Here is a 12,340-nt window from a genome sequence, read left to right as displayed (position 1 = left end):
TTTTGAATTATTTATAGTGCAAATTAGTGTAAAAAAGAATGAAGCAATATGCCAATATCAACAAATGTTTTTGCTTTATCGAATTTCATGCTAAAACGTAAAGTATGTAAAAGAAAAATAGCTTAAATTTTATTTAATAAATCCTGTGTTTAAGATGAATTTAGTTCAATCTCTTCTTGTAATATTCTTTTTTTACAAATTCTTATAATAATAGCTTGAAAAACCATAACCAGTTGTTTGGGTGTTTTATTAATTAGATGAATGTAATTAGAAAAGAGAGGAGTGGATAATTGTTTTTAGTTATTTGGTTAGAAACCAAACAAAATTGGTTAAATTAATAAAATATAATTGTATCCTTTAAATATTATAATAGAAAGCATACAACTACGTATATATTTAATAAAACTAACAAGAAAAATTAGTTGTTACTTGAAAGCAGCAACTAGTGACTAAAAACTCTAAGATAAATATATTAATTTTAAATATAAAATAACAAAAAGTAACATGTTTTTATGATATTTTTTTAATATAAGTTCTAATTTTATTTTATTGATAAGAATATATTTTGTGGATTTATAATATTATTTTTTTAATTAACTTCAAACTCTTGTATTTTCTATTTATGGATAATTTATTTTAACTACATTTTTTAAATTTTAATTATTATATTTTTATATTCTATATTCTACTATTTATATTGTACTATATCTTACATATTTTTCATACTTTCGTCTTTTTTTTATTCATGTTAACTTCTTACGATCTTATATAGTATTACAAAGTATCTTAATTTGATCATTAATACTATACTATATCTAAAAATGTTTATACTTTTGTCTCTTCTTTATTTTTATTCATGTTGATCTTGAAGTGATATTAATAGTGTTTATCAAGTATTTTAATTGAATTATTATTATACTTTAGATAAAAAGTTAATGATATACTATATGGTGATCATTATAAAAAAACAATTAATTAATCAAAGAATAAGATATATTTCTACTTTTCAATAATATAAAAATAAATGTATATAATAAAAACTCCTAAGTCCTATCATAGGGAACAGTGAATTTTATTTGGATAGTGGATGCAACCGGCAAGCCCACGTCATCTCATCGCCACCATCCATTTGGATTCTCTTCTCTAACCAGTTCTCCTTCATTATAGTTTCTTCTCTCCCTCATTCCCCACCTCACATTTCTCTTCACTCCAATTTGCACACTTTTTTCTGCTTCTCAACCTCACTGTGACCCCTTAAGGCCTTCTTCAACCTTCTAAAACACCACCCTCTTTTGCATAACTTCACCAAAATGTCCCTCTGCTACACTTCCAATTTCATCTCACTGAACCATCAAAAGAGCTTCTCCTTAACCTTCTCTTCAGAGTCTTCTCCTCACTTCATCAACCTATTTCCGGTTAAGCCTCAGAAACCACACCACCCTATTAAGTTCACCGCAGAAAGGTTCAAACTTTTTGCCTCTCTGACATCATCTCCATCCGTTGAGACCTCCCCATCAAGTTATAGGAGCAAGAGCCCCAAAGATGTTAACGTCTTGGTGGTGGGTTCAACTGGGTACATTGGAAAGTTCGTGGTGAGAGAGTTAGTTAAGAGAGGGTTTAATGTTACAGCCATAGCTAGAGAGAGGAGTGGAATTAAGGGCAGTGTTGATAAGGATCAGACTTTGGGTCAGTTGAGAGGGGCCAATGTGTGTTTCTCAGACGTGACCAATTTGGATGTTTTTGAGGAATCTCTGAACAGGTTGGGGAAGTCATTTGATGTTGTGGTGTCATGTCTTGCTAGTAGAAATGGAGGTGTGAAGGACTCTTGGAAGATAGATTATGAGGCAACAAGGAATAGCCTTGTTGCTGGAAGAAAACGTGGGGCTTCACATTTTGTGTTGCTTTCAGCAATATGTGTGCAGAAGCCGCTCCTCGAGTTTCAGCGTGCCAAGTTGAAGTTTGAGGATGAGTTGGTGAAGTTAGCTGAGGAGGATGGTGGATTCACTTATAGCATAGTGAGGCCAACTGCATTTTTCAAGAGTTTGGGGGGTCAGGTTGAGTTAGTGAAGGATGGGAAACCTTATGTTATGTTTGGAGATGGGAAACTGTGTGCTTGTAAGCCTATAAGTGAGTCTGATTTGGCTTCTTTTATTGTGGATTGTGTGCTGAGTGAGGATAAGATTAACCAGGTGTTGCCAATTGGAGGGCCTGGGAAGGCATTGACTCCATTGGAACAAGGGGAGATGCTGTTTAGGCTTTTGGGGAAGGAGCCTAAGTTCTTGAAAGTTCCAATCGGGATCATGGATTTCGCCATTGGGGTTCTTGACTTTTTGGTTAAGGTCTTTCCTTCACTGGAAGATGCTGCTGAGTTTGGGAAGATTGGAAGGTACTATGCGGCGGAAAGTATGTTGCTTCTGGATCCCGAGACCGGAGAATACAGTGCTGAGAAAACACCTAGCTATGGGAATGATACATTGGAAGAGTTTTTTGCAAGGGTTCTCAGGGAGGGCATGGCTGGTCAAGAACTAGGTGAGCAAACAATATTTTAAGATGATTGTGGTTAGATATGTATGAACACAATAAGGCAAATAGAGCAACCAGTTTTGTTTCTGTAAATGTATGTATTCAGCTAGAGTCACTGTAATGTTTACAAGTTCAGGCATTGTTGAAAGAAATTCAAGTCTCTGGAAATGAATTGTTGAAGATTCATTCTTCAATTGCTTATTGCACTTCAATATATTCTTTAATATTAGATGAAAATCTTATGAAACTCACTAAATAAGGAATAGACCTACAACATTTAGTAAGACTCATGATTTCATTCAATAACAAAGACTGTCGAAAAGAATGTTCATACAGAGTGTAGTTAACATTCTTCACTACACATAATCAACACCTTTGAAGAAACACTCAGCAACAACAAAAGCTATCCATGTCGATATATGAACATTAACGGACACATTGACTGATTTTGTGAACAATGTAAATCTGGAGTTGAGTGCATATCTATGATGAGAAGGACGGTCACAATACAACAAAGCCACTGCTATGGAGCCAGCAAGATGCCTACAGAACTTGTCGTAGACGTTGCAAACTTTAATCCAATCCACACGGTAGTTGCCCTTTAAACCAATATATGCCCCTCTTCCGGCTGCTCCTGTTGCTGAGGTTGTTATCCCCAATATCAGTTGCACTGTGTCATGGTAAACAGTTTATCATAATTTGTTATGCTTTGTATGTTAAGCAAGAGAGTGGAGAAGAGAAGGTGAATAGAAATGTGGAAAGAAAGGTTAATTGATTAATTACTGCATCCCAGAAGATAAAGTGGAGGAGGAACTTCAGTTTGAATTCTGGCTTCTGGATGACAGAGATAGATGCAAGAGCAGAAACGAGGGCATAAAGGCCAGAAACACTGAATGCAGCCACAAAATATCTGCATGTGTATCATATTATATGTTAAGTTAGAATTCTTAATAAGTGATCTTTAGAAGACTTGTTTGACAGAAAAAAAAAAAGGAATCAAATAGAGTGAGTCTTCATAATAATTGAATGTAAATGGAAGACTTTGGACCTTTAAATTAAAAATGAAAAAAAAAATACTTGAGGAGCATGACCTCAGGAATATATTACAAAGAGAACAAAAAAAATACTCAACAAAAGAAAAGAAAAAAAAAAAAACTTTGCCTGTGCGCGACTAACATGGATGTTTACCTTGTACTTGCGAAGCTGTTAATGGAGCCATGCGATTAGTTATTTACTTTTGCAACAAAACTCATACTAAAGAAGGCCAGCATATTATTACACCCTTATTTTTAGAGTAGTTAAGTACAGAAGTTGATTTCTAAAGGAATTTTCATCTAGCAGAAAGAAGGAGCACAAAGTTTGATAGTTGATACTCCTACATCCATAATTATCTCTCAGAAATCAATAACTTAGGGGAAAAAAAGTTCAAGCAGTTAGAAATTTTTTGTCTTAAGGTTGGTATGCTTCATATTCATAGTGGCTGTGTTTCATCGTTGGTTCTTCCTTTGTATTAAGATATTTGATATCATATTTTATACAAATAACCAAAAATAGTAAATCTGCAAGCAAATAATTTGAATGATTCTCAACTTACACAAAAGCTGGTTAGTATTTGAACTTGGCTGGCTGTGGTACAAGCACATCTTGGAAGAGCAATTGCTCTGTTTGATCACCGGAGACAATCACTGCAAGCACTTCCACTGATGCTGCCAACAACAGAATTCTGAGGATCACGTCAACTTTAGAGTAATCCACATCGGCCGGAGGCGGTGGTGGAGTTGATGATTTGTTCTCAAGGTCTGTAGTAGCCATGAAATGCTGATCTGCAAGGTGGCTAATGAATTTGATTTGAATGGCAGGTGCTACTAGTAGACTAAGTGGGAATAGAAAGTTACAACCAAGAAAGAGATGCAGAATACAGAAAGTTGAGCAAAAATCTATTTGCTTATATATACATTTAGATGGATTTGACCTTTGTGGGGAACCAATTGAAGTATTGAACCAAAATGATGTAAAAGCAAATGAGTTGGAGTTCCCTACAGACTAAGTGATCAGGTTTGAACAGTTGCTTGTTAGTTGGTGCGTATGTGATGGAGTCATACTGTTAATAACGTTATTGTACTACAATTTTGGAGATGCCTTGGCACAAGGTTCACATAAAAGACATTTTTTGTCAGCTCAATTAACTTACGTATTATAGGATTATGATTGACTTTGATTGGTAATTGGATTGGAAGGTTTTCCTTTTGTATTTAGCTATAGCATGGTTGTCACAAGTAATGTTAAAAGGTGTGTCTGTATTTGCGTGGCCAAAGAGCAGAGACATGTATACAATTGTTACAAGGGTTAAATCCGTCACTAGATGTGGTCCACTCTTCTATAATCGTCTCTTGTGTTTATTTATATATGATGCATATATAAAACAATTACTATTTTTTATTTTTGTCCGCTTTATCATATGCATAATATAGATGATATATAAAGGGGCAAATATTATAAATGTGTATCTAGACGGTGTTTATATGTTTTTTTTTAGCTCACATTGTTTATATGCTTTATGCATAGCCAATTTTTACTTTTCCCTCTATGCATTTTCATATGCGTGTGTATTACTATTACCTTGTTTCATTTATTTACGCTATTAACTTCTTTGAAAAAGAAAAGTTTCAAAAGAACAAGCCATCTCATTTTCTACTGAAGTTTAATTGTAATGTTTGCAATAAAAATAAATAAATCTAAACCACATGTATTTCTTTAGGCAATTGCAATTAAAATTTAGTAGAAAATGAGATGGCTTCTTAATTTGAACTATTTCTTTTTCAAAGAAGTTATCAGTGTAAATAGTGTTTTAAAACAAAAATCGTAAACTTGAATGGTGATGCATATTTAAAGAAGAAAACAATACATGCAAAAGTCTTTTACATAGTTGTCTAATCATGAATGGTGATGCATAATAAATTTTTTTTTTTATAAATACTTTTAAAATTTTATACTAGTATATACTAAGAATAATTTCTAGTTAATTAATAATATGTAAAATTATAAATTTTTATTGAGATGAGTATTGCTAAATTTGATTCATCTAGTCGGCCGCCAATTAATTTAAGCTCAACTTAAATTCATTAGTGGACTCCAATAGATTGAATGTGGCTAGTCCACACTCTACTGATTCTAGTAGGTTTATATAGTTTTCTTTTCTCCCATTTCGAGTAGGTTTTAGAAGAATGGTAGGTTTTTAAAGAAATATTAAAAAAAATAATCACTTTGTTTTATCTTTGATCTTATCCCTCTTTTTTGAAATGATTTGATACACCAAGAAAGAGTGGTCTTTCAAATAGTATCCAGAATTCGATCGCCCTTTTCTTTCATGACACCTAACTAAAACTTTATTAATCTTCCTTTTTCTTTTAACTTTTCCTTGTTAAAAGGTAACCATGACCGTATATATACTGGGATTCACCTGCGGACTATATAGCGTGTGTTTGGCATTCCATAAAAAAATGCGCGTTATCAGAAAAATCCACGTCAAAAACAAGCCTAAAGACACACAAGTTATAAATATTTGCTTCTACAGATTTAGATCAATTCTGACGTGATGAAATACCAAACATTAAAAGAATCTCAACTTTCTTTTTTCTTTCATTTATAATTGAAAAATAAATGTAATTCCAATTTTGCTAATCTTGGCCAACATTCAAAAAAGCAAATGAATGAACACGAAACTTATTACCAACGTAACCCTGTGAATGGAGTACTTTCTTTACATAAATTAATTTTATACTAACTTAATTTCCAATACACAGTCTCTATTTTTTAAGGAAAAAACAAAAATATAAATTAATAAGTATATATGTGTAAGAAACAAGTGTATGCGTATAAAAGTGTGAAAATCAGCGAATAGCAAGATAACCACTCGCAGTCTCAGGTACCTTCAACGTACATTTAATCGTTCAACTTCAAGGCTACAAGTTGATAAACTGTATATTTTACCCATGTATGGAGATGGACAAAAAAGTTTGAAAGATATTAATTTGAAGCTACATAGGTTCATTATCGCCATTTTATTATCAACTTTATATTTTGCTGCTATTAGATTTCCATCCCTATTTACCGAACTCCTAGTAACCATATATAAAGATGCTCGTAGTCAAATTTGTAATTAATTTAATCATGAATTTTGGATTTTGTCGGCTAGATTCAAGTGGTCAATCATATGTGCATGCTCAATTCAACCGCACAAAAAATTATCTTCACGGATAGTGATTGGTGATGCATTCATGCATCTGCAAATACATATATACAATAAAGTACTAATGAAACTGTAATTAACGTGGATTAAGTTATTTTTGTAAAGTGGCGGTGACCTCGTAGGGTTGAACTTTGAATGAATAACCCATTATTTGTTAAGAATAATTTATTGCTTTTCATCCTTCTAAATTTTGGAATTATTGTTTTTAGAGGAAAAAGAGTTATAGTGTTAAAAAATTTGGATTGTTATCTAATTATAACATAGCATGTATAATAAATTTATTAACTTTTATAATAATTATTTTAAAAATTATATTATAGGTGAATTATAATTTAATAATAGTGTAAAAGTATTTTATATTGTCAATAAATAATCATTATATTTTTGTTTTTAATCCTTAATTAATATTCATTTAGGTCAAATAAATATGATTTAGTTTAGAACTCAGAGACTTTTAAGTGTGATCTGTTGACATGAATACATACAATTTATCGGGTGTCACTTAATATGACTGCATGGTGGCCACCAAAAAAAAAATGATTACATGACTTTTCATTAGACACATAGAACAGTATAAACAATAGAGACCAAAAGCATTAATTTTGAATGTTAGAGGGATATAAATTAAAAAAAAAAACTGGTTAAAACTAGAATTTATCCGCTTTACAAAGACTACAATAGTATTTAATTTTTAAAGTGAAATACATTTAGTTTTCTCATCTTTAATTGTTCAGTTCTTTAACAATTAAAGATGAGAAAAGACTTATTATCTACGTAACTTTAACAATACCTTAGCCACATGCAATTGTAATTATCTAATGGTTTTTTCGCCAAAACACTTATTATATAAGATCAAAATTCAACGATCAAGTAAATCATTATCATTTTCTCAGTCCTTTCATCCATCTTACTGACTTAAGCATTAGAATTCTTACTGGTAACACCATCATAGCTCTTTACCGCCATATGTTGCATCACGAAAATCCTCATCACTTCCTCATGGGAGTGTCCTACCATTGTGGTTGATTCCTCGATATAACTTTCCACCAAACAAAATATGTGTTTAGTGTCGTGTCCAGGGGCGAAACCAGAAAAATAAATGTTAGAGGTGACAAAAATTTAACACATACTAAAAAAAAAGGATGAAAAGAGAAAAGCCAGAGCGATAAAATTGAAATGCAAAAAGTTAAGTTTTTATATATGAAATTAAAGGGTTGCAAAAAAAAAAATAGATGTTAAAAAGAAAAAAAGTTAATGGTAAATATAAACATGTAATATTTCCAGCCCTTTAATTGTTGGGTTGTTCCAAAGGCAAATAAATTTAATTGGTTAAATTGAATATTGGAAGAGGGGGATAAAAAAATATTACATGTAAATATTAGGAAGTTTTTGTATTTTAGGGGGAGGTGACATTAGTTTGGCCGTATTGCACCAGAAGTAGTTTTGTATTTTATTTTTCTTTTGTAAAATTTGACGTGAAATTACAATTGAACCCAGACAAGTGAAGGCGTGACCCTAGCCATCTTTGAGAATTGTTCAGTTCTTGAAGGAAAGCAGAGCAGAGAAGAGAAGAGAGTTTCAAGAATGGGGAGCGAAGAGGAGAAGGGTGAATTCTACTTGCGATACTACGTGGGCCACAAGGGCAAGTTCGGGCACGAGTTTCTGGAGTTCGAGTTCAGACCCGATGGCAAGCTCCGCTACGCGAACAACTCCAACTACAAAAACGACACCATCATCCGCAAGGAGGTTTACCTCAACCCTGCCGTTTTGCGTGAGTGCCGCCGTATCATCGCCGAGAGCGAAATCATGAAGGAAGACGACAACAACTGGCCCGAACCGGACCGAGTTGGACGGCAGGAGCTGGAGATTGTGATGGGGAACGAGCACATTTCCTTCACCACTTCCAAGATTGGATCTCTCGTCGATGTTCAGAGCAGTGCAGATCCCGACGGGCTACGCATATTTTACTATCTTGTTCAGGTCACCCACATTTACATTTTTCCTATCATTATTACTAGTTAAACACATGCTTGGCTTAGCAATTTCAGTGCTTTTGTTTACCACTTTGACATCACACTGAGTAATGCTCAACATTAGTTTTGTTATCAAAACATGCCCTGTGTGTTTGACATTAGGGAAATAATAAAGAATGGAAACATGGTGGATGGAAATATAATGGATTTTAGATTGAGAGAAATAGGGGGAAATAAGAATAAGAAAGAGATAAATAGAAAAAATTAAAAATCCATCAGTAATCAATTTTTTTTAACAAACAATTGATTGTCATTTGTAAAAATGTTTGAGACAATCGATTATCAATCCAAATTATCAATTATCTTTTGGTGAGAAACGTCTTTATTTCCGGCCGGTTTTGTGGAGAAACAAAAGGGTGTGTCACGCCTCTTTATTTCTCTCCTCTCTTATTTTCACTTAACCAAACACACATCATTTCTCACCTCTCGCTCCTTCCTATATCCTCTTTATTTTTCTGCTTCCAAACGAAGTGTAACCTGGTGAATGTATTTATTAGAAATCTATGTGGATGGTATAGGCATTTTTTTTGTGCAAACAAAAAGTTCAGGTTAGTTGGATCTTGGGAGTTCACTAGGGTCAAGATAACCCTTAAAACTCAGAGAGCGCTTAAAGAGGTGATTACATATTACCAACCAATAAGGTCCTCACATCGGCAGTAAAATTCAAACTCACATCCTTGTGGGATATGAGTCATATATTTACCAACTGGACCAATCTTCATTAGCATGGATGATATAGGCAGTATATGAAATGATCATGGCATAATATGTTAGGGGAAATTTATCCAATCACTTTCAAACTAAGGGCTAGGGTAACCTCAAATACTTCCTTGGTGTTTAGGTAGCTCAGTTTAGGGGTGGTATTGCTATCTCATGAAGGAAGTAAGCTCCGTACATATTGGAGACTGGGAGAAAATAGTACATTGAAATAGTGGATAATAAACCAGAAACTATACTACTTTACTGTTACTAGATCCAATAATATTTCTAACAAAACTAACATTTCTTATTAAAAAAAAACTAGATCCAATATTTCTTAGTCCATTAATGTCATAAGTCAGTTAATGCAGACACTGCACAGTCATCTTTCAGATGCTGCTGTACTGATTTTTAGGTATATTAAGAGAGAACCCGGACAAACTGTTGCTGCATGAAAACAAAGGAAACAAATTGGAGACCATCTCTAATTGATATGTACAACCTAAATACAGAAAATATGAATGTACAAACTTTACAATACCCAACTCATAGGGATACAATTATATTAACTGAGATTTTGCAAAGCTTACCCCCTTGCTTATTAATTTCTTTGATTGTCACTTATATGTATAGGCCAGGTGTAGTGTAATTTTATGTGGAAGAAAATTATGACTTCTATCACAATACTCCTGCCTTCTAACAGTCGTACGGTGGTAATATCGGGGCATCAGTTACCCTTGATGGTCCAGTTGTTCTTTGGTAATATCAGGGCATCAGCTTTTGAAATTCTCCTGACTAGTAGAGTAATAATAGCTCTTAACTACATTTGTTTTTGCGTGAGAAAATATATCCATCATGAATCATTCTGGAATGCTGCTCTTGGTCATAGCTTGCACTTTGCTTTGTGCCAATTTTACGTGTCCAGTTGAAGTCAAATGAAGGACGTTTCTGTGGTGCACTTGTGCTGTGAACTTACTTAAAGTGGTTTTAGGTTAAATCAAAAGACAGCTTTCTTATGGTTATGTTATTTGTAATAATACATTAAAGGGAATTGTGTAATTATTAAATGGTCAACATTGACTTAGAAAAGAAATCTGTCTGGATATCAAGCTGAAATTCCTATGGTATTAAATATTAACCTTAGATTGACATTGCGTGGTACATTCCCATGGATCCCTTTTGGGAAGAGAGAGAGCCACTGTATAACCCACAAGCATGAGTTAATATAAAATATAAATGGTCAAATTATTATTGGTCTTTTAGGAGAAAATTTTCCACTGACTTGCTCTGTAGTAATATAAAAGTCTATGGAAGAATTTCTTGGCATTTAGGTTAGAATTAGGACTCCCATCAACTTAAATACTTTCAAAGTACAGTAATAGGTATCAAATTAAGCTAAAGACTAAATAAACTGAGAAAATCAGTAAAATGAGAATATATCAATTTAAAATGGAATAGTAAAATGGGTTTCAGATTAATCTTGAAGTCTATCAGATTAAGCTAAATGAGAAATCAAACAGTTTAAAATACCAGCCTTTACGAGGGACTTTAAAAATTAGTAAAATAGTATGTAACTCTAAATAAACTGACCTAATATAAATCACCATACTCTGACTTGAAAGTTTCCAATGTAGTTAATGTAAGAATCTCAATTTCATAATTCTAATGTCAATTTAACTGAAATTTGAAAGTTCCTTTGCTCTAGTGTTTTCCTGACTATATTTCACAATGCTTCATAGTGATGTGTGTCCTCAGTGATTATTATTTTGTTTATCCTGTGATCTTCAGTCTTGGGGAGGGAACTCTGGTGAATATTATTGGTAGCCACCCATTAGCTTGCTGAATGCCAGATTTACTTTTTGTCAACTTATGTCTTTGGTTTATTGACTTTTGTTCTTTTTATAATTACTGTTTGCAGGATTTGAAGTGCTTTGTCTTCTCTCTCATTTCACTTCACTTCAAGATCAAGCCTATATAATGTGTTTGCAATATTATGCATTCATCCTCTGAGAAATGTGTACTTGTTTAACAACCATCACTTTTTTTTTTCTAATGGAGTTTGACATCTGATAGTGACTTCATAATCATGAATATGATTTGGTTCTGTATTGGTGGTTACATGAATTGCAACTTTTAGATTTGAGGGTATAGCCCTTGTACCAAAGTGTTGATTGGATTGGTTTTTGTGCATGGGTTAGTTATTCTTTCTTTCTTTTGCCTTCACAATTGAATAATGCGAAATGTTACATTTGGAATTACTGTGTGCATGATGGGATGGATGCGTACATGCTAGCTTTTTTTTCTGGATTTCTTTTGAGATGGAAAAATATTTTATAAAGTAAACCTTTTTTTTTGGGTGAAATACATTATAAAGTAAACCCATTGATCGCAAATAAATAAACAACAACGAATGATGGAAACAAGTTAATTCAACAAAAAATAAAACTAAATCAATCGTGACTGACTGGAATCTGTCAGATGGGTGATCTTCATGAGACTTCATCCACCACAGCTCATGGTCATAAATGCTTTTGATTTCTTTAGCAAATGGAAATGGTATGCAATATTGTTTGCTTGGGGGAGCATCTTCCAACGATACTAGTTAGTAACCAGAAATTAATATCATCTACGGTACCAAATTCAATTTCGTGGAGGTCTGGCCAGCTCTGACGACGTGCATGTTTCGAGCATCATTTGTTTGCGTAGTAGTAACTGGCAAACCGATTCTTTAAAATAGATAGATAGTAAATAAATAAGAAGACACATAAATGATGTTGTTGAGAAAGAGAGAAATAACGCAATGGATTCAATAATATATATATATATATATATATGA

At 33.1% G+C, this 12,340-nt stretch overlaps 3 protein-coding genes across 3 annotated transcripts; 2 read left to right on the top strand and 1 right to left on the bottom strand.

The window, feature by feature from the left end:
- Positions 1 to 1,150: 1,150 nt before the first annotated feature.
- Positions 1,151 to 2,760, top strand: LOC100813325 (divinyl chlorophyllide a 8-vinyl-reductase, chloroplastic). The gene has a single exon (XM_003546049.5). The coding sequence runs from the start codon at positions 1,311 to 1,313 to the stop codon at positions 2,547 to 2,549; it is 1,239 nt and encodes a 412-aa protein (XP_003546097.1). The 5' UTR covers positions 1,151 to 1,310; the 3' UTR covers positions 2,550 to 2,760.
- On the bottom strand, positions 2,687 to 4,892 carry LOC100815104 (CASP-like protein 1D2). Its single transcript, XM_014768282.3, has 2 exons — positions 3,307 to 4,892; positions 2,687 to 3,193 (listed from the first exon to the last, which is right to left on the bottom strand). Exons 1-2 carry the CDS (start codon positions 3,446 to 3,448, stop codon positions 2,880 to 2,882), a joined length of 456 nt encoding a protein of 151 aa, XP_014623768.1. The 5' UTR covers positions 3,449 to 4,892; the 3' UTR covers positions 2,687 to 2,879.
- Positions 4,893 to 8,177: 3,285 nt separating this feature from the next.
- On the top strand, positions 8,178 to 11,694 carry LOC100813864 (protein mago nashi homolog 2). Its single transcript, XM_003546050.4, has 2 exons — positions 8,178 to 8,752; positions 11,423 to 11,694. The coding sequence occupies exons 1-2, from the start codon at positions 8,357 to 8,359 to the stop codon at positions 11,480 to 11,482; spliced, it is 456 nt and encodes a 151-aa protein (XP_003546098.1). The 5' UTR covers positions 8,178 to 8,356; the 3' UTR covers positions 11,483 to 11,694.
- Positions 11,695 to 12,340: the final 646 nt, after the last annotated feature.

Source organism: Glycine max, chromosome 15 (genome assembly GCF_000004515.6).
Source record: "Glycine max cultivar Williams 82 chromosome 15, Glycine_max_v4.0, whole genome shotgun sequence".
Classification (NCBI taxonomy): domain Eukaryota; kingdom Viridiplantae; phylum Streptophyta; class Magnoliopsida; order Fabales; family Fabaceae; genus Glycine; species Glycine max.
The sequence above is the reverse complement of the archived record's forward strand: the minus strand, read 5'-3'. Positions and strand labels throughout refer to the sequence as shown.

Excerpts from the sequence above, each read along its gene's own strand:
- LOC100813325 (XM_003546049.5), top strand. The coding sequence starts at position 1,311 with ATGTCCCTCTGCTACACTTCCAATTTCATCTCACTGAACCATCAAAAG.
- LOC100815104 (XM_014768282.3), bottom strand. The coding sequence starts at position 3,448 with ATGATACACATGCAGATATTTTGTGGCTGCATTCAGTGTTTCTGGCCT. Across the intron at positions 3,194-3,306 it reads ACTTTATCTTCTGGGATGCA|TGCAACTGATATTGGGGATA; the intron begins GTAATTAATCAA and ends ACCATGACACAG.
- LOC100813864 (XM_003546050.4), top strand. The coding sequence starts at position 8,357 with ATGGGGAGCGAAGAGGAGAAGGGTGAATTCTACTTGCGATACTACGTG. Across the intron at positions 8,753-11,422 it reads TATTTTACTATCTTGTTCAG|GATTTGAAGTGCTTTGTCTT; the intron begins GTCACCCACATT and ends TACTGTTTGCAG.